Source organism: Paramisgurnus dabryanus, chromosome 2 (assembly GCF_030506205.2).
Source record: "Paramisgurnus dabryanus chromosome 2, PD_genome_1.1, whole genome shotgun sequence".
In the NCBI taxonomy this organism is placed as follows: domain Eukaryota; kingdom Metazoa; phylum Chordata; class Actinopteri; order Cypriniformes; family Cobitidae; genus Paramisgurnus; species Paramisgurnus dabryanus.
In genome coordinates this window covers 23260800-23287613 of record NC_133338.1, presented here as the reverse complement: position 1 = coordinate 23287613, position 26814 = coordinate 23260800, and the positions used below count along the sequence as shown (strand labels likewise).

General features: G+C 38.8%; 1 protein-coding gene across 5 annotated transcripts in view; it reads left to right on the top strand.

The window, feature by feature from the left end:
- The window catches only part of LOC135730759 (phosphatidylinositol-binding clathrin assembly protein), a 64363-nt gene extending 37676 nt beyond the window's left edge, over positions 1 to 26687 (top strand). For 3 of the 5 annotated variants that reach the window (XM_065248671.2, XM_065248672.2, XM_065248670.2), the window contains 11 exons: positions 3234 to 3319; positions 6163 to 6286; positions 11126 to 11259; positions 11452 to 11549; positions 14300 to 14410; positions 15362 to 15493; positions 15779 to 15809; positions 15895 to 16030; positions 20574 to 20630; positions 20736 to 20852; positions 23725 to 26687. In XM_065248671.2, coding sequence (XP_065104743.1) covers positions 3234 to 3319; positions 6163 to 6286; positions 11126 to 11259; positions 11452 to 11549; positions 14300 to 14410; positions 15362 to 15493; positions 15779 to 15809; positions 15895 to 16030; positions 20574 to 20630; positions 20736 to 20852; positions 23725 to 23739 — 1041 coding nt within the window. In that variant the 3' untranslated portion in view covers positions 23740 to 26687. Of the gene's footprint in view, positions 1 to 3233; positions 3320 to 6162; positions 6287 to 11125; positions 11260 to 11451; positions 11550 to 14299; positions 14411 to 15361; positions 15494 to 15778; positions 15810 to 15894; positions 16031 to 17561; positions 17589 to 20573; positions 20631 to 20735; positions 20853 to 23724 lie in introns of all 5 variants that reach the window. The other 2 variants (XM_065248675.2, XM_073812193.1) reach the window with 2 other exon arrangements.
- Positions 26688 to 26814: the final 127 nt, after the last annotated feature.

The window sequence follows — 26814 nt, the reverse complement described above, 5'->3', positions numbered from 1 at the left end:
CACTAGCTATAGGGTATTGCACCCAACATACATGTTTTTTTATTTGGTTTTTAATAACCACCCCAACCCGCCACGCAAAACAAAGTGACAATTTCTTTACCCGTCCCAACCTGCTGGGTAACCCGCGGGGCCCGTGGGTTATGAGACAACCTGCGCATCACTGACACGTATGTATTGGGTGCCGATATTTATCATCCGGCTTTTATATTTAATTTTTGAATCAATTTTAAACCATTGGCCTATCAGCTATAGCATCAAAAGCCAAATATAACAGAATCTGCGCTTAGGGAATTTACTTTAGTGCTGCAGTAATACTGATGTAATAAGTTCACAGGTGTGCGTTTCTAGCATCATTTACAACAGGTTTAAACATGGCTCAACCAATCATAGTCAAAGAGTGGAACTATCAGTTTTATAATAAAAAGTATTTGAATACAGAAATAACATATGAGGGTTGTCGTGTTCTCTTAAAGTATTTGTATTTTGTTTTTTAATCTTCCAAAAATCAGCCTTAAAATCATATCGATGCATCCTGTCCCTTTTGACTGTACATTACATTGATGTATTTGGCAGTCTTTTTTATCCAAGGTGACTTGATGTGCATTCATGATACTGTATTAAAAGCGGGGCGCATGATTTTTTAAAAACACTTTGGAAGAGGGACTGACCTTGTGCCTGGGGTTGCGTATGTGTGGGGCGGGTCTATCAAAAGAAGGTTCAGATCTATTGGGGTAGGGGCGCGTTTGTTTAGGTAATTTCAAATGTCCACATTGGCTTTCAGAGATCATGCACCCCACCTTTAATGTGTGTTTCTTGGTAATCGAATTTGATCATCTGAAAGAAAAAACTTAAAATAGTACTTCTTAATTTGGACATCATTACACTTCTCATAAACTGTCAATGCAATAGAGCTAGGGTGGGTGTCTAGATTTTAAGTAAATAAGCATTTAAATTTCTGATTGTATGGCGTTCGATTCCAGGTTTTTATGGTGCTTTTGTCATTTTGGAGTTTAATACTGTAGCTTTAGTTATTTTATCTGTAATTTTTTCCTGTAGTATTTTTAAAAAAATATCTTACCATAGCACTTGATAGGAGGTTTCAAACACTGCTGTCTATCTAGTTCTTGTCAAATGTGTCTTATGATTATGATAGCGTTCAGCATGGCTTTGTTAAGCTGTACAGAGTGATGTCTCTGTTTGAGTATGCTGACACTACAGACTTGGGTTAACGCGCTATATTAAATCAAAGGCATTTACTTCTTGCAGTAACTGGTTGTTTATTGTTCCTTTCAGACGACTAGAGGATCTTACCTTGTAGGTGGTGGGTTATATGCACTGTCTGTATTTGACATTGATCTGCCACAAAGCCTGTTTGTACTAGCGCTGGGTGTTAAATCTGAGATTCAAAATGTATTTTTGTTGGTAATATAAAATGAATCTACATTCTGACTATTGCTATCATTTTAATATGGTTATTATTTGGCTATCATGTTTTTAACATGTCGTGCCACTCACTATTTGTGCCGCGGCCAAGGATGAATAATCTTAGACATGAATATTTAAATATAACATCTCTGATTTAAACTGAAATTGTAATAGATTTGACGTTTGATTCAAATCATTTAGCTATTTCAGTGACATTTGCGTCATTACAAATTGCTGCATTATATTACACAAAATGTTTATGAATGTTTCTGCATGCATTGCTTTAAATTCTTCTAGTAAAAATATATGAATATATTTTGCCGAAAACACAGGAAAGATTAAATAATATAATCTTCTCTTTATTTAATGCCAGACGTTTACATTGCTTTAAGCCACCGTATATCTCCCAGCCCTAGTTTGTTGCTGACTGCATGAGTGGATTCATGCCTTTTAAATCAGTCTAGATTCCTGAATGTGGCCCAAAGCACCATCCTCAGCCCACACTTTACTGGCATGGCTGCACATCGCCTTTTCTGCTGATCCGAGACCAGACGTAGGGTTGCCTCTAAATATATTGTTTGATCAGTTTGTTGGCTCAGATCAGCACGAAAGGAAATCTTCTGCTGAGTTGCATGGCAGTCGTACACTTGCAAACCTCCTGGCCATCAAAGCAGAAGGTGGAGCTCTTGAACACAGAACCAGGGAAATAGATTTTTACCTGATGTCCTGTTTCACCTTTACATGAAGAAACAGCCCCAGCGGCCCTGCGTTTGAGATGAAGTATTCATATAACCCTCACTTTGTCCTCTGCGTAGCCAACACTCGCATCTATAATGTAGTCATTTAATCAAAAGCCCATTCTCGCTCTCTGTTCTCCGAGGAAATCAAATCAGGCAAGAAAAAGCAAATTAGAAGATGTACTGTAACGCTTTCATCTTTCTTTTTATCTCCCTTCTCTGGAAGTGATGCATTTTCTCGCTTAATTGAAATATTCATTTTCTTTTCTATTAGAGTCGGAGCTACCGCATTAGTATTTTTTTCTTTATTGGCCTCTGGATTAAACTCAAACTCTCCTTTCATTTATGTACAGAAAAATGCCAGCCTAGATCAGATCCAGACATGCTGGCAAACGCTGGCAGGGTTCAGGCAGAGAGCTTACCTTTCTTTGACTGTATAAGTGTCGGGTAAATGCAAGATGTCAGCTTTGGAAACTTGGCACTAAGCACTTGTTTCATTTGCCCATCGTGAGGTCTGAGCTTGTGCTAACATTTACTCTCTGGTGAATGAAGCAGCGTGATGGTGTGTCTATTATGTTTGCTGATCTGGGATCAGCGTAACTTTATATAGCTATTATATGTTAACTTTTATCCATTTTAAGTAAAGGTTCAAAGGGCTAAAGGACATCCAAGCCAATATTCAAAATAAAAAAGCATCAAGGGTCCCAAACCCCAGGGGTTTCCATTCCCACATCCCACGTTACATATCGTATAAAACTGAGTGTTGTTTTTAAGGTCTGACCTATAAGAAGTGATGTATATGCATACTCTCTGATGCTTATGTACATACAAATATACTTAGTTTAAGGTTTGACTCTTGCATGTTACCTCTATAAATGAATTCTTCTCTTAATCGGTTTCCTGTTTCTGTGCTTGTATTTTCTTTGCCTGTTCGCCTTACTTCACTACTAGTAGCTTAAAGCATGTTCCTATTTGCTTAGACTTTGTGTGTCAAGCGGGTGTTACTATAGATGTGAATGTGTTTTCTTAAACTGCTGCTGCTGTCTGTTCATGCTCATCTCTCTCCTGCAGGCTCCCAGCAGTCTCCTGGAAGCTCTTGAGCAGCATCTGGCCTCTCTGGAGGGCAAGAAAACCAAGGAGCTCTCTGCAGACAACAGGTACAGAATCCTATACAGAATAATTTTAAATCCAAACAATTTATAGTAAATGCAACCAGAATTGTTTTTATAACCTAACTGCTGAAATTTAGCTATTGAAAGTCATTTAGCAGATTTATTCAGGTGTGATAACTGCATGTAAATGTGGGAATGAGTGAATCCCGCGAGTGATCATTGTATGTGGACTAACGCCAAGCATTAATTGCATCGCATTACTCGCTCAATATTACTTGCTGGATTTAATTCGCATGTTACCACATGATGTCACAATGAGATGCCGAGAGAAGTTTGTGCTCTTTTGCCAATTATGACAGAAACAGTTAATAGATATTGTAACATTCATGTTAACACATATTACGTGCTGTAAAAATAGTTTAAAGGCTGTGAAGGGCTAGTCGCCATCTTGTCCGTGATGTTAAATGACACGTCTTGCTGAGGTCGGAGAAGTCGGATACCCACTCAAGACATTTATTTTCAGGTTTGAGGTCGATAATATCCAACATCCCAGTTGTCTGGAACACAGCAATAGTACGCATAGTAACATTGCTGCTCAGGACTGTTTATGTGTCTGTAGCATGCCTAAAACAAAAAAAACTAAAATGATCACCCACAACAATAAACTTCATATTTACAGCTTTGATAATAAGTATTTGACACATCAGCATTTTTATCAGTAAGGGGATTTCTAAATGGGCCATTGACACAAATTTCCACCAGATATAGCCATCAAGCCAAATATTGAATTCATACAAAGAAATCAGAACATTTAAGTATACAAGTTGTGTCATAATAAATAAAGTGAAATGACACAGGGAATAAGTATTGAACACACTTTATTTAATATTTTGTAGAAAAGCCTTTGTTGGTGATTACAGCTTCTAGACGCCTCTTGTATGGAGAGACAAGTCTTCTGCATTGCTCCATTCTCCATTCATCCTGCCTTCAATAATATGTCTGCCAGTACCCCTTGCTGATGCGTCCACCCCCAAACTTAACTGTTCTCCATTTCTCCATTTCTTCTCCAAACATGGTGTGTAGAATCACTGCCAAAAAGTTCAATTTTGCTTTCATCTGACCATACTATAATCTCCCACTAATCCACAGGCTTCACTAAATGCTCTTTCACAAACTTTAACCGAGCCTCAACATCTTTTTGTTTAGTAATGGAGTCTTGCGTGGTGAGCGTGCATGGATGCTATGGTGATTCAGTGCATTGCTTATAGTACAACAGTACTTGCTGATGCAAGGTCTTCCTGAAGTTCTGCTTGAGTGGTTCTTGACTCTTTGAGAACTTGCCTGATTATTCTTTGGACTCCTCAGACAGGGATCTTAGGTGGAGCAACTGATCGTGGCCAGTTTATGGTGAAGTGATGCTCTTTCCTTTTCTGGATAATGGCCCCCACAGTGCTTACAGGAACATCCCATCGAAATGCTTTTCAACAATAAGATTACGAAGATCTTGGGAGAGCTATTTGCTTTTACCCATCATGAAGTCATTTGTGCCTCCTGTGTAATGAGAAGCCTTTATAGGGCATCAATTAGGACTAAAGCAGCTGATATCAATTAGTACTGATAGGGGGCAGGGTTTCTCTCTCAATACTGACAGATTTTAGGTGATCTCCTGGCTTTCTATGCCATTTTGCACCTTGTTCTCTTCATGTTCTTATTCCCTGTGTCATTTCCCTTTAATTATTATGACTCAACTTGTATACTTAAATGTTCGGATTTCTTTGTATGAATTCAATATTTGGCTTGATGGCTACATCTGGTGGAAATTTTGTGTCAATAGCCGACTAAGAAATCCCCTTACTGATAAAAATGCTGATGTCAAATACTTATTTTCTCCTCGCTGTACACCGCATATTGTCTGTAAACTCTTGTGTTACCACGGCAACGACTGACGCATTTGAGTTACAAAGGACGTTATCAGCCCCACAGTGAAAAACGAAACTATAACCGTACTGGCTCGGATGGATCGGCATGGAAAAGAACGATTATCCAATGAAAATCACTTGGCACATAATGGAAAGCGGCTATGAATGATGACTGTTTAAGTTGTTTACCAAATTTACAGCAAATGGAAACCTATTATTATTTTACAAACCACCTTTATTAGCCTATGACTTGTGTATGCGAGTGTATGGGTTACCTTGAGACAGAGTTCACTTTTGTAGATGTGGATTTAATGTAGGATGCCACTACCTGAATTTGTCAGCGGTTAATTATGATTGTGCCGGTCAGTAGAAACTCAATGTTTGTGTAGATTGTGATTAAGCACTAATGATAGGAGTTAAAGCCAAGTGTGTAATTGGCTATAGAGATTAATAAACATTAACAGATGTTTTATGTTTTGAACAGTTTTCAAATGGGCTTTTTTTAACGAACTGAAGTGGCAATTTTGTGCCTAGATTGTGTCAGTCTAGTAATAATTAATGTGGGTTTAGATTAATTCATGAACAATAATGTACTTTCGGTCCAGACAGAGGCATTAGAGAAGTAATCCCTTTACAATCTAAAAACAGCCATTTGTGAACATAATGGGGATGTTTTTGTCAAGTAACTTCCCCAAAGCTACTGTCAGCTTCAGCAACCATCATTACGATCGGGAATGATTCTCGGGTTAACACATTGGCGTCTTCTCCTCACGGCCTTATCTTTATCTGGTCACCTAAAAGTACCTTGAGTATCTACTGTAAGAGCAGAGCTTTGCAGTACTACTGTGTGGTATAAGAAAAAAAGACAGGCATTTGTTTTAGATCACATTGATGGCCACACTTCCCTGTTATCCCGAATGCATATAAAGGCCTTTGTTTCCTTATCTGTTAATATATCTGTTTCTACAGAGCAAACACTCTGTCCAATGCTGTGTCGTCCCTGTCCAACACGGGAATGTCCTTCAGCAGGATGGATGAGAAGGAGAAACAACAGGCCCTTGAAGAAGAACAAGCCCGTCTGCAGGCGCTCAAGGTTGGCCATCATCTTTCTCATAATCCCCTTCATCCAGAGGGCTCTCTAAAAGGCTTTTCACATTTAAAATTGTTAACTCTGGGTTTTTCTTAACCCTTAATAAGCCTAATCCTGTCCCATGTATCATAATGCTCAAAGGGTCTCTCTGTTTAACCGGGGCATTGCTACCCCCTAAACTGTAAACACAAAAGTTACACATAAGTAATGCAAGATGGTTACACATATCACCTTTTTTAGTTTGAAATAATAAAGTTTTATTAAAACTGAAAGCAGTCCCACATCTACCGTACTGTTCAAACAGCTGGCTATAAATGGCAGACATATACATAATGAGGGCTTAGAAACTGTGATAAAACTAAATCTACCATGGCCAGTGGCTACTGTTTTATCATCATGGCCTTGGGTAGCAAAGTCAAAGTTGTAAAACATATTTTATTTGTGAAGTAAAGGTTGATCTAGTGCTTGGGACAAATACATCAGGTGCCTGAGCCCCTGAAGCTCCCCTCATAACGTCACTGTTGTAAACCCCAGGTTTTATGTGCCTATTTGCATATTTATTACATTAAAGGTGTCACAGAAATGGAAACTGTAGGCATAGGTGAATAATAAGAGTTCTGTACATGCTAATGAAATATTGGGAGCCTCAAACACAATGGGTTTCTCCTCCTTATGTAAACCATGTGCATGCAATGCCAACCTCAACATAAAACAAACTGTGACGTTACAGTCGAAATGACACCCCCAACATGAAATCACACATTAAATTAAGTACAATGTTGTTACAATGCTAAACAAAGTAGTGACTGCTGATTTAGCGCTATATGCTAATTAATTTTATATGCTAGCGTCTAGGCTGAAGATCTACTATTGATGTTACAGCTTTGCAGGTCCATACTAAAAAACACAAACTTACCACTCAGAAATGTCCATTAACAATCTCCAAACAATTTATTATTTCTCAATTTCGTATTTTCATCTGGTACAGGCTCAGACATAAAATCTGTTTACACACACAGAGCTACTGAAGGAGCTGCTCTGTAAAACAGCAAATCAGAGCAAAGCTCAACATTATTATTAATGACCCTTTCAAATAAGTGAATAATAGACCGTTTCATTCTGTCGGCAAATCCTAGGGTTGTAAATAGACATGTAAAACCATCTCTGGGTAATTTTTACACTTCACATACCTTCTATGTAGATATCAGAAAACAATTTAACATATTATTTCAATGGCACCTTTAATTAGATAAATTTTACAGAATGTAAACTGCTGGTAAATCTATGAAAACGTCGCTTTGTAAAACCGCTGTGGTCGTTTTAATTTACATGTTAAATGTTTTCAGCTGCTTCCTACAGACATCGAAACTAAGCACGCTGTGTGAAAGTTTCTGCAACATGAATATTTAATGATTTAAGCACAGAGGCAGGTGGTTGTTTGTTGCTAAACAGCTCAGCATTAATTCTAGCACGGCACTGTTTCACACTGCATAACTTTGGCACCACAAATATAAGCCGTTTGTAACCCAGGGTGAAAAGCAGTGTTAGCTAAGGGTTTAAAAATGGCCAGGTGTCAAGTGTGATGTTATGAGCTCTTGAATGCCCACATTTGAACCAACCAACCATCTGTTGCTGATTCAGCTTAAAGTGTGTGCCATTTTTTTCCCAGTTTTTCATTGTCCACTCGATTAAGAATATAAAAGGCAAATTTCTGTAGTTTATAGAGATGTTTGTTGGAACCGGTGTTTGGCTGATTTGGAGCTACTGTTTTGGGAACACCATGTCCTACACACAAAGGTGTGTGAGGTGTGTTTACTTTACACGCCCTTGTGCTTTAATGATTAGCCTCCAGCAGCAAGTGGTCAACAAGGTTAATCAAACTCCATTGTCCCCATTGGGAGGTACTGTCTCATACATTGCGGGACACACATACCCAAACACACAGGTCGAATGACAGGGAAGTCAGCTGGTCTGCAGTGCGTCCCCAGATGCACTCGAGCTCTATATCGTAATAGTTTAAACATTCAGAACAATTTCAAAGTCCAACATAAGAGTATTTACACAGTTTGTGCTGAGATTAGTTTGCGTGAAATTGAACTGCTTATTGTTTTCTCAGCATTCCTGATGAGACATACTGTACAATACACAGAGCTGTGGGGAGATGAGGCTTTGTTTTTCTCGACTACTGTTTTCTTCCTTCCATTTCTCAATATTTCAAAGGGTGTTTTGAAACGCATATAACTCTGTAACGGCTACATATTCCATGTCGCAACTCATTTCCCTTCTTGTTTTAGGAACTTTTTTGCTGAAGCTACAATTTAATGTCCTTTGTGCGCACAATTTTGTGCACAGTGTAGCACTTTAAACTGTAAACAAACCAGAAAAACACATTATTGTGAACACAAAAAATTTAAATGTATTATTATGTATTGAATACATATAAAAATTTGTCATGCTGTCCATACACTCTATACAGTTTTGCGAAATCTTTATACCATAATATTGACTGAGCATGGCAATGTCAAAGATTGATTGAAGTGAAATCAATGATTGAGATCAAACTTTGAAGCTCCCAATCTCAAAACTAAGTTATACAATTTTAGCCTGGATTTTACAGACAGTGTCACAATTTGTCAATAATGTCATATTTACACACAGCAACACTAGGACCCACAGCCACAGCTCGTGGACAAACATGTACATTTTTGCAGATATCCAGGCCTTATTAGCACAGATTACTTTAAATGTTCACTAATATGCATAAGCAGGCTCATGATGTCATGGGCAGTGAAGGGAAGACTGGATATTTGCACCCTTGTAATTGCTTTTTTTAATACAATGTATCCAGACCTTCAGACTGACATCTGATATTGTGCCTTACCAGACACGATGCGATTCCAGCGATGGGCGATTTGTCTGTCCACACCGAAACCAAAAAAAAGGGCATGGTGTGACGCAGTCACTCAGAAAACACAGCTAATCAGAACAGTTTTCCTCTGTTTGCGTTTGTTCTGTTTTTTGCTCTCACGCATTGCAGCTGATGCACACACACACACATAGGGTCCATCCCAATTTAATGGCTGTGTCCTCCAAAGGCCGTATTTGAAGGCCACCGACATTCAGTGTTGGGTAACGCATTACAAGTAACGTGCATTACGTAATAATATTACTTTTCTAAAGTAACGAGTAAAGTAACGCATTACTTTATAAATGAACATATTAATATTTGAGTTACTTTTTTTAAAAAGTAATGCGAGTTACTTTTCAGTTTAATTCATTTAGAAAAAATTATTTATTAAAAAAAAGAATGTACTTAATTAAACTGAATGTAGTCACGTTTGAGGAACAGTTTGAGTCAGAAAACAGAGATGGCAGGCCAGAGCTTGACATTTCTGTGATAGAAATATGCAATTTCTTGAATGCAGAACTTGTAAGTCATAAAACTGAAAGAAATCAAGCCTTAGCCAAGTAAGAAAAAGTAATGCAAAAGTAATGCAAAAGTAACGCATTACTTTCCATGAAAAGTAACTAAGTAACGCATTTAGTTACTTTTTTGGGGAGTAACTTAATATTGTAATGCATTACTTTTAAAAGTAACTTTCCCCAACACTGCTGACATTACAGCGGCACGACAAAGGCTGTCCAAATTCGGAGTCTCTTTTAAAAACATCCAGAATGCGTCTTTTGTTTCCTGTGTAATAAAGGATACATCAGATGGATCCATCACAGCCTTGGATATCCCAAGATTCAATGCACGCCTGTGACGTCTGGGTATTTTAAAATAAACATTCTTAACTGTAATTAAATAAATATTAAGGTTAAACGTCACTGTTTTACTACTATAAATGATGTTTTAAGAATATGAATTAATATAATTGCTGCAATACTGTGCATGTTGCGTTTTACTTTTAGTATATTTTTAAGGTTGGTAAATTTGATATAATTTTAGGTAGTTTAATCTGCATCAACACATATTCTCTAAAATAAAATAAAAAATATATCTGGCTCCATATTTTTTTTAAAGTCTGAAATGTCTTTGCTGTTGTGTCCCACGTTAGTTGATAGAAAAAAATTGGAAAAAATCCTAATAACATTCATATTATTTGCAAAAAACCACACATGTAAACACTATGGTAATATATCGCCTCTTCAAAAACTACCAACATAACATTCAATAGCCTTCGAAATGGGATGCACCCATACACAGACACATCCCTCTGTTTTTTATACCTTTCCTTGTGCCACTTGAGGGATTTGTTATATATTTTTGTGTTTAAACGTTTATAATCAGTCTTTCCTAATCCATGTTTGATGATTAATATTCATAATGTGCAGAACTTTCAGGCGGAGCTGTCAGCTGCGACGTCGCAGAAATAGAAACCTAAAATAGAAATGTTGCAGTATTGCATTGCCGCTTTTTAGGACAAAAACTCAGAAAAGATGCCGTTTATTGCACATCGCAGCAACGCGTCACATCTAGTTATCCAGTGTGTCCTGAATGCCATAAATTTTGTCAACAGCCCTGAATACAGGTTTTGGTACGCAAGTCTTCATATTCTTTAATATGGTTAGTTTCGGCTGGCCCAGTAAGGTTATGGTCTGATCTAGTATGCACTCTTTTTGTCAGGGGAAGGGTGTCTCAAGGGAGACTCTCTCTCATCCATCTCTTCTACAGCCGAACACAAACACACTGGTGGCAGATCTCAGCCGTAGCAGACTGACACTCAGCTGTGCTTTAGTGGCTGTAATCTGTTTGATTTCACAGGCAACAGCAAAATGGCATTCTGGTGAATTCTTGTGTGTTTTCAGTTCTTTATAAATGGTTTTGTTGTATTTGTATAGGACCAGCGTCTAAAGGAGATTGGTATGCACACCCCTTCTGCCTCCCCCAGCACACAGTCTATGGGCAGTGCCAACAACCATACCGCAGGCATGGATCTATTTGCCAACAACACAAGCCCAATGTCCACTAACAGGTTAATAACAGAATCTACATTGTACATACTATTGTAACATACTAGTTGCCTCACTGTTTATGTGAATTACCTGATGCGAGCACTGCAATGGACAGACAGAGGTGTTTGCTCTCTTGAAGCTGGTACACTGTAAAGTTCATTTGTAGGTAAATTTGTAAAGCTTGTACCGAACTCTTTGTTTCTGTTGTACAGCATGCCAAACCTCAACAGCGACCTGTTTGACCTCCAGCCTGCCTTCGTCCCTGCAGTGCAGAGCACTCCTATCACCACCAACAGCAGTGCCTGGGGAGGTGCGTCCCACTTAATCCATACACTTACACATTGGCGAGATCAGCTTCCTCTAATACATCACCACTTTAGATCACTCACTTTTAATTTAGTTTCCAAAAAATCATTTCAACAGATCAATCCTTTGTTTATTCAATTATTTGTTCATTCATTTGTTTGTTTGTTCCTTCATACTGTACATTGCCTCTGTTGTAAATCCTAGTTTCCATAGGCCGTGTACCAAATGCGAATCCACAGTTTGGTGACTGTAGGGTAGGAGTTTTCTTAGCGTCTATTAAGGGTAACTTGTGAGCAACCTTCTGAAACATAAAATTACATTTCGGAAAACCTTAGAGTCTTTCGAATCTCAGGAACGTGAGTTCAGTTGCAAAAGCCTCTAAACGCCACCTTCGTCAAAAATTAGATAATGATCGTAACCAAATGCTCTTGGCATGTACTCAGGGTTCCCACTGGTCCTTGAAATCCTTGAAAGTTTGTGAATCTGGGGGAAAATATTCAAGGTCCTGGGAAGTTTTTGAAAGTGCTTGAAACTTTTTTTTTTCGAAAAGTTTCATGCGCAGCGTCTCGGGAACGCTGCGTCTCCCTTGCCATATTTCCTGCGTCTTTATAACGCCGTCTTTGGCAGTATTTCAGATAGCGATATACTTCCTGGCTCCCATGTCACCCTGTCTTTATCGTTAAGCCTCACCATTGGTTGAATTTGATATACACATTCAGACGCACTTACCCCGGGAGGCGTCCCCAAAGTGTCACCGCAGTGACGCAACACGAGTTCCCTCGAAAGGGAACTTTAACACTGTATCTTAAAAAGTAACACGATGTACCCTTGCTCTCACTTGAAATGTGTCCCCATAATTGGTCCTTGAATTTGAGGGTATTAGACTTGGAAAGCCCTTGAAAGGTCCTTAATTTGAAGTTAACTAAGGTGTGGGAACCCTGCATACTATATGTTCATCAAATTTGCATCAAATCCATTTAATCCCACCCTCAGGCCATTCAGGAATACTGGGTTTTAGGCACAATCCATTAAGAGTCTGATAAAAATTGCATCTGAACTTTTCACATACAATACAAAACCATACGTGCTTACAATGCCCAACACTCGCTAGATTTGTAGGCAACCAATGTTTTGTCATGTTTATGTTTTGTGTACCCATCCCTCCCGTCCTGTAAACTTTAGGACATTGTTTTCTGTGCATTCGGCAGCGTTACCGAATTGTGTGCTGGTCCACCAAGGGATTATCGCTGTTGCTGTAAGCAGCGCTGAGAATCAAGGGTTCATATTCAGCAGTTCAGCACATCTGCCGGGGTGTGAATTAAGGACACAAGGTGCAGAGTGTAGACATACTGCCAGACTCTTAACTATTCCAGAATTTGTAGGTCACAGTGTGCATTCGGAGTGTGCGCTTTACAGCTAGTGGGCAGGTGCGCTGAGGGCACCATCTTAAGCCGGCCGGTCTCACAATGAGACTCAGATCTGCAGGGACCCACATATGCTACTAACAGCACAAAGTCACGATAATGCAGACAGACAGAAAACGGTGGAGGGAACAACTGCTGAGCAAAGAGCCACAGGCACAAATTTAAGCTGTTTGTTATTTACAATGAGAGCAGTATGATTATGGTAGGGGTGTTTTGAATTATCAAAAAATCTGATAATCTTGGCCAAGCTATTATTTCAACTCTTCAGTGTTTTTCCAGGCCTCTCACAGTACTCAATGACACATTTACAAAAAATTAAAAACAGGTTTTCATAAATATTTATGACATTTTTAACTATCATCCAATTCATGTGAAGTATTGAATGTATTACAAATATAAAATGTACATCAGAAAATGATACAGTGCAGTGTTGGGCTGCCTAAAACATTGTTTATATTTATATTACATGTACAGTATGTTTTAAATGGGACATAACATGAAAATGCTTTTTTCATGTTTAAGTGCTAAAATTGGGTGTCAACCTAGAAAATGTGAAAAAGATCAACCCAGTAACTTAGTTTTGGTTAACCAGTCTCTGCAAGAATGTGAAAAAATAGGTCATTGAAATTTTGCTCCCCTTGTGATGTCAGAAGGGGATAATGTCGCCCACTTAATCTGCATTATCCAACCACAGCACTGCCATTTAGTGCAGAGATCAGCTCATTTGCATTTAAAAGGACACACCCAAAAACGGCACATTTTTGCTCACACCCACAAAGTGACAATGTCATAGTAATGATCTATATGGTATTTTAAGCTAGAACTTTACATACGTACTCTGGGGACACCAAAGATTTATTTGACATCTTATAAAAGTCTTGTGAAATGTCTTCTTTATGCTAATAATTCCTTATCAGTATTTTTAATGTGGGAATTTAGTTATATGAGAATTTTGGTGATGACCACCCATTCAGATAAGGTATGACGGATGGCAACATATACAATACTGTAGCATCAGGTCAACGGACAACAATGTACCAATTTTCAAAGAAGGACTAAAGTAGAAACCAACATTTTTATTCACTGTAACTGGTGACTGATACGGCATGATAGATCCTGTATTAAAGATCTCATTATAGTCTATGTCGTGATAAAATTCTTAAAGGAAGCATTAAAGGGCGTTTTATAATAAAATAATAATATTATTATTCATACGGTTTTACAGACAATTTTAATGTTAGTGCAGCACTTCTCAGAAGATCGTTTGTGTCCATATGTGTGTGACATTTCTTTTGTCTTTGCATGTTGTATGTGTGTGTGTTACCGTCAGGTCTAGAGAGCAGCACTCTTCACCCCATGGCTTCCATTCCCACCATGAATGTAGATTTTGATGCAGTATTTGGGACTAAAACATCTGATAGTGACGTGAAGCCTTCAGCTGGTAAAACATTTCAGCAGTGTTATTATTTATAACTGCGCTTATTAATATTTTAAGGGTTTGCAGCTGCGCTTAAAAACTAAGCAACCTCCACTTCAAAATAAAACTCTTCTGCTGGTTTTGCTGTGTGGCGAATGTGTTTACGGCTGGCACGTTGGTACAAACTGCAGGCATTCGGTTTTGGAGAACTGGGAATGTTTTCTTCACTCACTTACCTACTCCGTGGCTATGGACAATCTGTTATCATCTTTCATTCATCCATCCACTGTGTGTGTGTGTGTGTTTGTGTGTGTTACTGGCGGCTGTACGCTGACTGGAATTGTTTCCGATCTGTTAAACGCCTCTCATTACACACCTTATCTGACGCACACACGCTTCTACTTACAAATATTTTCTCTTCCTACCTCTTTTACTTACCTTGCCTCCTTTTTGTCTAACCTTATTGCTGCCCATTCTGCTCTCTTCACTGGATTGTGATGGCTGATCTGATCCGATGTGGTGAGTGTACTCATTTTTTCTCTTTATTCCTGCTGGCAAAGCAGGAAGAGGAACTGTATAAATATGGCATGTGTCAGCAGACTTCCTCTCGCTCTCCGTTAGCCTTCTCTCTAATTAACGAAACCTCCTTTTTCGGTTCATGTCGACTGTAATGGGGCCAATACATGAACCAATAAGGAAAAGCAGGTTTCTTTAAGGACTCCCTACAATATTATTCTCTCAGATCTTGTGTGGAGTGCTTCCTATCGCCCTGACCTCATGTCTGGCTGTGGATCTCACTCACAAGGGCTCGTCCCTGCTGATCACATCATTATAAACATCAGCAGGAACCCAGCATGCTTCCCCTTCTGCTTGTCTCGCTCTTGCCTTTGTGCTTCCTTTTCGAGGCTGCGACATGAACATGGGCTTTATCATTCACACTAACACTTGACTGTTGATTTTTGTTTTTGCTCTCAGGTTATGATGCGTTAGGAGACTTGTTGAAACCTACAATGACAGTTCACAGCCAGGCTCCTGTAATGCCTCATCATACAGGTGGTAAACTGCTGGCCAGTGACCTGGACTCCTCTCTGGCCAATCTCGTCGGCAGTGAGTCTCTCTCTATATTTCTCCCAGCTTTATTGCTTTCTTTATTTACTTGATCACAAGTCCCTGACCTTCAAATTGCATTTGTGCTACTCTACTGAGCACAAATTCAGCAGCACCATATGGAGCTAGGTGTGTGCGTGCGTGCATCCATGTGCAAGCTGGACAGAGATGAATTAAACCCAGCTTAAGGGAGATGAATTGGTCTCTGATGCCTCCAGTGATATATGATTTCCAGTATTACGCTGATGTGAGTCTGTGTTATAACAGTCTCTCTTTCTCTCTCAGACTTGCAGTTTGGGGGAATACCAGGCAAAAAGTAAGGAGCCTAATTATCTACACTTTAGATTATAGAAACCTGTCTAGTATCTAACTCCACGTCATGTGTGCGATTTTATATGCAGATCTGATATGCAGTGGACTCAGCCCGGAGAGAAGAAGCTGACCGGTGGCACTAACTGGCAGTCGAAGACGATGAGCAGCACCACTGCCTGGAGCCCTGCCCCCATGCCACCTGCTGCCATGCCCGTGCCACATATGGTGAGCATGCACGCACATGCAAAGTATACCCATAGTGCATATGTGATCAGTCCCACACACACATAATAATATATAAGCTGCTTACACACTAGTGAATTTTATTACGTGACTCTCTGGGATATTTGATTCTTATTGGTAAATGGTAGCATTGTGTGGTTGTTGTGATTATGTAATTGACCATTCCTGCATGGCTTTGTGCAAGTGGCTCTGTGGTCTGTCAAATAATGTCACTTAAAATTAATATTTGCTTTATAAAAAGCAAGATAATGTTTAGTCAGCAGATCATTATTGCAAAATGAAACTCTCCAGGGGGAAGTTTTGTTTTGTGATGGTTACCAACATTATGAAATTATCCCTCATGTATTCGCACATGTAACCTTCACACTATAAAGATGCACACACTGTCACATGAAAATTCAAACCAGATGTACACATTTCATAACTACAGTAGTACTCAGTCATTAAGAGGCTGTTTACACTTGGCATTAACATGCGTTTTCGTCGATCAGATCACAAGTGGACGACGTTAATGCCAGGTGTAAACGGTGTTCAAAACGTTTTGAGCTCGTCCACTTTCGACCACTTTCAACCACATCCAGAGGTAGTCGAAACCACTTTCGATCGGATCGCTTTGGAGTTGGGGAACGCATATGTGGTTGAATGCGTTCGAACAGCCACACGCGACCGCCTTCTCTCCGCCCATTTATCTAATCTGAGGTATTAAACACAAGTTTTACGTCTTTTTTTGACTTCTGGCGTAAACATACGGTGAACAGCGCTATTTTTAGCCTTTCATTGATACAACTAAAGCGGCTGATCTCCGTAGTTTCGTTTTGAAAGCGTGTGAAAGTTGCGCGATCCTATTTCATCAATTGCGCTGAAAATTCAGAGAAAGCTCCAACATATAAACGTACAAAACACTGTGCAGCATGTATATTTGCTAAACAAGCAGTGGACTCCGACATAATATTAGTTTGCGTCCATATAAACTCATAATTACTCCCGCTCGGGTTTGAATGACAGCAGAGAGACTCGCCCACCGTCTCACAGACCACCCCCTCACAGTATTCAGGACAGATGCGGTCGAAAGTGGACAAAAGAGACGGATTTAAATACCAGGTGTAAACGTAATGTGTCTCTCTCGTCCACTTGTGATCCGATCGATGTAAACGCATGTTAATGCCAAGTGTAAACAGCCTCTAAGATTCAATATCAACATATGGTTTGTAAACTCTTCAGGAAATAGCAGTGTGAGTGTGTGTTTACTTCCTGTGACATTGACCCGGCTGGACAGGGTTACTGTTAGTGTGTTTAGTGAAGACTTCAGACTTTATTGGACTGCTGAACTACATGAGCTGAGAGAGCATGAATGAGTGAATGACTAACCTTCGATGTATCTCTCTCTGTCTTTCCATCTCTTCTGTGGTCGGCAACTATCTTCCCTGTTTCTTCTCTTGTCTCATGTCTTTACTCTGTCTATTTCTGTCTCACTGTTTCTGTCTCTCTGTCTTTTCTCTCGTGCTTAACCCAGCAGACTGGAATGTTCTATACTGGTTATGTAAGTACCTCCTATAACTGATAGTTATCTGTTAACGTTCTCGGAGCATCACAGGGAATTGATTCTTGTTTGCTTATCTTTTACACCTTTTTTTCTTGATTTCATTCTTAACCTGAATTAGGTTCTTAGGAGGCGTGCACACCAAAGCTTTTATGCCTGCGGTGGCATATGCTTTCAATTATTTCCAATGGAAGCGCGGCGCTTTTCAAAAAGCTAGCAGATAGAAAAAAATTTTTCGCTCTGAAAGCCAACGCTCTGCGTTTTTTCTGCGCTGAGCGCCGAGAGTTGAAAAATATTCAACTTTGGGTGAAAAGCTCAGCTCATCAATGTCAGTTCTCACACGGCCGTCCAATTACAGTGGAGGAGGGACGGGACAAATATCACAACAACCAACCGGCGGATTGTACAACGTCTGATAAACAAAACAGAAGTATCATAGCAACCAAAACGCTTAGCTGAAAAAAGCTGTCAGTCGGCTGATAAAAGCTTTGGTGTGTCCCTTAGTGTGGTCAAGAGGAAATCAAAGATTTAAACTAGCATCTGAAAAATGTATTACATTCATTTTTGTGAACCAATATACATTAGTGCAGTCATTTAAAAAATAATAAACTAAAAAACTAAAAATGAACTGAAGTAACAGCAGAATAATCTGGTCTTTGTGTGAAAATGTACAAATGTGGTTATACAAATAAATACAAATTAGCCACCTTGTGAAAAACTTATGAAGTGCCATGAGATAGCATTGAATGGACACAGATAGTTTTATTAGTATGTCAATAGACAGAGCGATACTAATTATAATTTGTGTAAATCGTTCAAAAAATGCAAAACAAATGAAACCCCGCCCCTAACCCCAATGTCACGTTCAAAAGCGAATTGTACAAAAATTTACAAATGTGGTGAATTCATATGAATTAACCGCTTCACTTACGAATTGACTTGAGATAGTGTTGAATGGAAACATATGAAAGATAGTTTTATTACAGTTTTTCTAAGTTGCTTTGGAGCATTTCTTTAATCATTGCATGCAAATAATGCATGCATTTCTCAGAACAATTCGTACAAACTGCACAAAATCATGGAATTAAAAACTTGTTTAAAATTCTTAGTTCATCACTCAAAATTTTTATGTCAGTGAACATGTCAATGCCATCAAAATGACATATTCTTGGTGTACACAATTATATGTGTCAGTATTTTCTGATGGAAACTGTGGATGAATGGATGAATGACTTTTTTCCCATATTGAAAAAATCTTATTTTTAGTACAAATAAAAAATTATAAAATAAGAAAGGTTTACTGTACAGTGTAAGAAATGTTACATTTTCTATAACTCAAAATTTCAAGATTCACTTAACCAGCAATTTATCAATTCAGTTCACATTTACAAAAGACAAAAAAAAAACATGCGTACAGTAACAGATTATAACACAAAGGTCAACAATTTTGCATGACATAACTTGTACTATCAACTAATTCCTAATTGTTTTGAGGTGCAAGACCATTCAACAGAAACCAGCATAATGTATTTTAATAAAAAATAAGCAGTTGAAAGTGAAGGAAACAGCATGATTTTACCAAAGCATTTGCAATTTTTCCAAAACAATGAGAATTTGCTTTTATGTTGTGCACAACTGACTTGATGATGTGCAGTGTTTTGAAAATGTAATTTCAAAGTAATAAGAAATGCTCCAAAGCGACTAAGAAAAACTGTATTATAAGAACAGACAGAGCAATACTCGTTCTGTTATAATAAACTTTTGTGAAATATGGATTTCATACTGAGCCATGGTCAGTGTTGCTCATTTGTTGTATCTACAAGCTTTCAGCTATTACCACCTTTCACTGTGCTGTATACACATGGATACAAGAAGCTACCAAAGTTGTCACTGGGGAGGTAACCTTTTTAAAAAGTACACTTTTGTACCTCAAGGGTGCACATTGGTCCCTAAAATGGAAATAATGGTACCTCAAAGGTGCATATATGTACCAAAATGGTACATATTAGGATCTTTTTTAAAGGTACCATCCTAGTGACAACTTTTTTTTTACATTTTTTTTGACAGTGCATGCTATAAAAGCCAGACCTTTACAGGAACACCATGACCTACACAGTCAGGAACGAAATCACACTTGGTTTTATTAATGAGCAAATAAATAAGAAAATTTATAAAAATGCTAATATATATATATACAGTATATAACAAAAACAATCAATATATATCAAAAATTTACATATTCTTTAACAAAAACGGAATTTTACTATTATTATTATTATTGCTTAAAGCAACTAATTCTAGTAGTAATAACTGTGTAGCAGTAAATATGGCCATAACTATTTTTACTTGAGCTTGTTTGCCACAGTATGTGATATGGCAGCAATTTATGCTTCCAGGAAACATCTGCAGTTTAAAAATTGTGAAACTGTAGGGATGCATTATTTTATTCTAGTGTTGAAAATTCAAGCTCATGTTGAAAAGGCCTTTACACTTTTCCCATACTGCTGAATGAGTGAAGAAAATGTCTGATAGATGCAAAAAATGTCATGTGTTGATTGTGACATATGGATGTTTGTTCAGTCTCTCGAGCCCTTTCTGTAGCAGTTGGTGTTTTTTTATTTTTTGGTACTTTGACTTGCAAACCAGCCGTGTGCACATGCTTGTGTTTAGGGGCTGCAGTTTATTTATTAGATATGGTACAAGATTAATGATACATGCTAAATGCCACCAGATAAATATTAATGTCTTTTCTCTTCAAAATGAGATGTCAAACATATCCTGGATGTGAGAAAGTAAATGTCTTTCTGTAACATGTATTTTTATTATTAGAGGGGCTATGAATTTTTATTTATATTTGTGCTTCAGAAGTGCAATAGTAGTGTTTAAATAATCGGGCACAGAGGAGTTTAATTTCTACCTCACAATACAGTGGCGTTTGATCAATGAGTGTCAGTGTTTAACAGTTTTTGTTTTCTTTCTCTGCAGGCTCCTGCTCCCATGGCGTTTCCCATGACAACACCTCAAGTGCCTGTGTATGGAATAGTGAGTATGACCAAAATGGCTGAAGATGCGTCTAGTGCAGGAAAGTTTGAATACAATTATTAACACATGGTAAATGCTCACATTTGTGTGAATGTCTGGTTTTAGGTCCCTCCTCAGCTGGGACAGATGGGAGGGGTTCCAGTGATGACCCAACAGCCCATGTTATATAACCAGACAGTTCTCAGACCCACTAACCCCTTCACCCCCATCCCAGGAGCCCAGGTACACACACAAACACAACAGTTAATCCACTTAGGCAAGTATTCATATCGTACATACAGGGAATACGCTCCGAGTAGCCCCATTTGCAGAGTGCATAAATGTAGATGCAATGTAAATCAATAGCCCCTTTCACACATACAGTCTTTACTGGTAATTTACTGGTAAATTGCAGTTAACAGATCATGTGTGAACAGAACCTTTCCGGTAAATCAGTGCTCCCAATTTACCAGTAAGACAGGTTGTAAGATTACCAGTAATTTACCGGTAAGCGCTATATGTGAACGAAAAATATAGGATTACCGGCATTTAGAACGGATGATGTCAGGCCGCGCTGACAGATCGGGCCAATCAGAACGTTTTTATACAGGTGATGCGTTTACCCCCGCACTGTTACTTTACGGACGTTTCCACGCACATGCTGTTTAAAAGTCGAGCACACCTGAAGTTAACATCCACATTTTTTCAAAGTTGTTTAAAACAGCTTACCATCTATTTGCCAAATTGCCAACGTCCTTAGCACACCCTCTCTGAAGCCTAATGTGCAAACGCAGGTTCCGTTTGACGCCGCCTAACACAATGTTGTTTGGTCACGAGCAACTTCGCGACAGTTTGCCACAGATTTGAAAACAACAAAAGTCATAATAGTCATAATAACCCGCCATTGTTTACAAATACGACACGGAGCTCGCCGGCCGCGAACCACATATAACTTCCGCTTTCTCTCCGAGTTTACTGGTTGTTTTAATTGAACCAACAGTGGACCACCTATGTCTATATGTGTGTGCTGTTTTTCAAAACAGCCTGCTTAAATGTAACATTAAATGAAAACACCACAGTTTTTCAATTTTTACTATGTTCTTACCTCAACTTAGACAATTGAATACATTGCTATCTTTTTTCGTGCACTTAATCTTTGTACAGTGAATATGTTAGCATATAGCCTAGCTCCATTCATTCCTTATGCTAGATTCACACCAAACGCGGTAGAGGCTGCAAAAACGCGCAATTCATATGTAGTTGGACACTCGAAGATTTTGAGTTGGATTTTCCGGCAAAGTTCAAATTTTTCAACTTGCGCATTTTCCTCGGCAACGCTCAATTTGCATAATTAGCGCATCAATTCACGTCAATTTGAGTCATTCGCGCAAACTAGATGTGCAAATTAGGTGGATTCGCATCTACCGCACCACGCTTCACACCTCATTCGCGCTGCGAGACACGTTTAAATTTGTCTTTACATTGACTTAACATTGAAATCACTCGCGCTTGACACCTCTACCACAGCTGGTGTGAATGCAGCATTAGGATCCATACAGGGATGAATTTAGAAGCCACCAAACACTTCTATGTTTTCCCTATTTAAAGACTGTTACATGAGTAGTTACACAAGTAAGTATGGTGGCACAAAACCAAACGTGGCGATTTTTAAAGCGGATAAAAAATGAGAACTAATGTATGGCGGAGGAGCATTTATTTCGCAACACTTCGACCTCGGACGCAGTAATATTGATGGAAGTTTGAGCAAGACGGGCAGTAGTCAGGAGTGAAGATGTTACTGCGTGTCAAGTCGAAAGTTGAAGTGCTGCAAACGGCTTTTTTATCCTCTAAAAAAAAAATTGTGCCACCATATTTACTCGTGTAACTACTCATGTAACAGTCTTTAAATAGGGAAAACATGTAAGTGTTTGGTGGCTTCTAAATTCATCCCTGTTTGGATCCTAAGGAATGAATGGGGCTAGGCTAAATGCTAACACATTCACAACGCGCTGTACAAGGATTAAAGGTGCTCTAAGCGAATTGACGCGTTTTAGAACATAAAACATTTTTTGTTACATACAGCAAACATCTCCTCACTATCTGCTTGCTGCCTGTCCGCTGATCAAACTGTAAAAAACCGCGATCTCTGTAGACAGCCCAGGCTTCACAAACGGCAATAACAACACAGTGGCCAAACCTACAAACAGAAACCATAACAAAGTGTTCCAGCCAATAAACGACAAGAAGGATTTGGGGGTGGGGGTTGGGCGCGTTCATGAAAGCACGGAAGGGAGGGGGAGGAGTTAACTACGCTCCGTCTGTTTGAAAACAATTCAAACGTCAACAAAAACTTAACGTCTCGCAGATTCGCTTAGAACGCCTTTAAGTGCACGCATTGAAAAAAGATAGGTATGTATTAATTCGTCTAAGTGGAGGTAAGAACATAGTAAAATATTGAAAAACGGTGGTGTTTTCCTTTAAAACCCGGCTCACAGCTTGGCCTGAAATAAAATTTCATACATACACATCTCTCCTCCTGTGGCAAGTACACAAATGCAATTGTTTGGCCCACCATTGATTTTGCACTATTTCAAGATGTTCTTCTGTGTCTTTGGAGTACTTTAACAAGAAGTGGAAATAAAATATTTGCAAATTTCAAATGAAAATTTGCACTGGAAATGACAGTTGAACTATAAAGTGCATTGGTGACAAAAATAAGCATACACTCTAAAAACAAACGGTGCTAAATAGCACTAAAAGTGGTTCACTGGCTCGTAATCATAGGGGAACCATTTTAAGTGCCATATAGCACCTATTGTGCTATATAGAACCATATCTGTAGTGGTGCTACAGTATATCACCCCCGAATGGTTGTTCATAGGTGCCTTATATAGCACTAAAAACGTTTCCTCTATGATTACGAGCTTTTAGTGCAATGTAGCACTCATTTTTTAGAGTGTATATGGAAAGCATTTAGCAAGTTGTTTATAAAAAATAGCCTGCCAGATTTATTTTGATAAATGTTTGTTACGTGGCCTGTTAGTCATTGATTTGTTTGGCGCAAATGCGTTTGCTGTGAGATTTGACGCTGTTTTTTTACTGTGTGTCTGTGCAGATGCAGTTCATGTAGTAGCACTTCAGCAGATGGCTGAAGAAGAGGATCCAACTACCACCAAATGAAAGGAGGGAGAGGAAGACAAACAGAGAGGGAGAGAGAGCAAATGGAGAGGAATGTGTTTGCATCAACAATGCTTTACCTCATTGTCTGAAATGGCTCACCCAACACACACACACACAGGTCTCACTATATTAGTGAGGGCATCTCATAGATTTCCACCGCTATCATATCAGGCTCACGACACCTCTAAAACTCGCACAAACCTGTGAACAACGTTAGATTAATAAAAACATGATTCGGCTGATTTCTAAGCATTTTTCGCTACTGAGCACTTTGTTGTTTTTAAAATTAGCCCTTGAAGGTATCTAAACCTGTATACAGCCACACTAAATGACAGTGTGTTTTATTATTCATCTCTGGAGTGTCATTTCTTTCCTAGGGCACTGCTTTCATAGATTTTATTGCGAATCTTAAATTACCTCGTACAGAAAATTCTTGTTTTACTCGACAATTAGTATGAATTGGATCTGAAGCCCAGCACTTACTGTCAATGCTTTCTTGTGCTGTGGTGATGAAAAAATGCCTTAAAGCATAGATGTTTCTACATTATAGATGTCACACACGTTTATTAGCACAATGCCCTGGCTTCTCATTTTAAAAACAAGGAACGGATTTGATCCATTATCTAAGCACTTCTCACACGCATTTATGTCTAACAGAAATTTAACGAGCTGGTCTCTTCTCCGAAATGTTAATAGTAACAAATCTACATTCTGATGTTACTCGTCTTTAAATGGTCAGTTAACCAAATCTGTGTTTATATCGGGTTGGGGTTGCTGCTTCAGACACGGTGGTATTATGCAAACACTGCTGTTGCGTCATTCTGGATGTGTTACATGAGCCACATGAGGAGCCTCTCTCCCTCACCTCCCACCTTGTTGTGTCACCCCAGGACACTGATAAACATATCTGTTCCTTGTCAGCTGTGTGAGACCCCGCCCACATCTGCAACCCACCCAGGGAAATGAGTAAAATGATAAAGTAGTTAAGAGGGTGCGAATAAACATATTCTGTTTCTGAGTTTGTTTTAAAGCTTTGTTTTTCGAGAATTACATGAATTCATGTTGCACATTGCCAAATGATGAAATTTGTGGTTTGAGTTGTAAAATGAGCTACGGTAGTGTTCCCGAGCCCTGGACGTCACAGTAGCGAATTTAACGCACATATCAGTGTTTGCCAACTTTTGAACCAAAATGAATCGCTAAAGTCTACTTGTCTGGAGTCTTTGTTAACAGGGTTTCTTTTGTGCTCGTGCAGCCAAAGTGTTTGCCGTTAAATCCTTTAGCGCTTTTTACGCCACCATTCATCCCATAATTCCTACTGTTGTACGGCTTGTATTCTGCATAAATTGGCAGTATGATAACTTCTGCCAGTTATTGTGCACTGTTTCTTTTCTTTTATTCACATTTTTTTTCAAGTGCAAAGTGTGGAGAATGTAGTTGCTGACCGTTGTGCGTGCCCAGGGAAGATTTTACAGCCCCAGTTACATTTTATTTTTGTGTATTCAACAACATACGATCATAAATTAAGCTAAACTTGAGTCATTTTAAGAAAAATGGTCTTTACGTTAATTTTTTGATTGAATGGAGCAGCCTACATATATCTGATGTAGCTTGGCCATCCTTCAGTTCACATAGGTTTTAATAGGACTTAACCCGAGTAAGAGAGTGAAAATCGTGAGCCTTTAGGGAGGGTGAAAGATCTCGAGGCATGTTAGGGTGCTATCATGAGCCAAGGTTTCCATGGTAATCTCCAGTTTCAATTCCTTGCGGTCTTAAAAATCCCTATGTTTTGGCACAGGTCGTTGAGCACATGTTTTCCACATTTTTTTGACTCGAAACGTTATTCAGACTCTCATAGATTAGCTGCCCTTCCTGTGGTGTAGCCTACACTGTCTCTTAAATAAAATACTAGTTTCTTTGATAACCACTCGCATTTGAGTTCATGTTACTTTGCTAACTTTTAAATGTTAGATTGTGGTTCACCTCAGGTCACATTAGACTTGGACTTCAAATCGGTGTTCACTTTATCATCATCGTCTCGAACCCTCCACGTGTACCACTGCTCTGCGTTGGGATGTCCGCCCCTCTCCCTCCCTCTAGTGGTTGTTGCTCGCTTAACCCACAACATGCGTCATCTTTCATGTAGACGACTGCCAGGATGTGTTAGTTTAATTGAAGTTTAACATGATGCGATTGTGCGCGCAAAAGCAAATACGATATCTGAGTGTCTCAGACTCTCCTGCTTATTTCTTCACATTTCCAGACCACTTAGCCTGATTTTACACGTCTAGGCTGGACTTATTAGCCGTCCAGCAGTGCTCAGCTCAGCAGAATCGATGTGTCAGCTTGTGGCGCACGTCCTGGACCTCCGGTGGGGATATAGTCTTTGTAATAAGTTGGTATCCAGGGTCCCTTTCATCTTAGTGTTGTCGGGAGCAGCTCGACTTCTCCGACTTTATTAACATGCATGCTTTGTTTTTAGATCCAGATTTTGTTTTTCCTTTAGGGTAGACCGTTTGTCCGCTGAATTGTGTGTTGTGCGCGTTTTTATGTCCAGCAACACATTCTTATTCGTATCTTTTTTTTAGTTAAGTTTTTTTGTTACGGAAATGATATTTAGACATTTGTATTCAATACGGCTTTGTAATCCCTGTGTATCAGCCCGGGGTTTCAAGGCTGCTGTTTTTGCCCATTTATCATCCAATGCCAAAAAGGAGAACGCCAACCTCCACGTTTATGCTGATTTCACCACCACCTGTAAATTTTTTGTATTTATTTATGCAGACCATAATGATTTTATGCAAAATAACATGCAGAAATCTTGGGATTGTTTCACTTGTATTTTCTTTCATCGTCTTTCATTTTGTCTGATATAAATAAAGTCCTTTTTCATTCTTACTTAAGTTGTTGGTCATTTTTATGTTTTAATTTTTTTTATTTATTGTTGTCCACCATTCAGTCTCATTCATCTTATCTGTTTAAAGGGATAGTTCACCTAAAAATGAAAAATTTTGTCATTAATTTG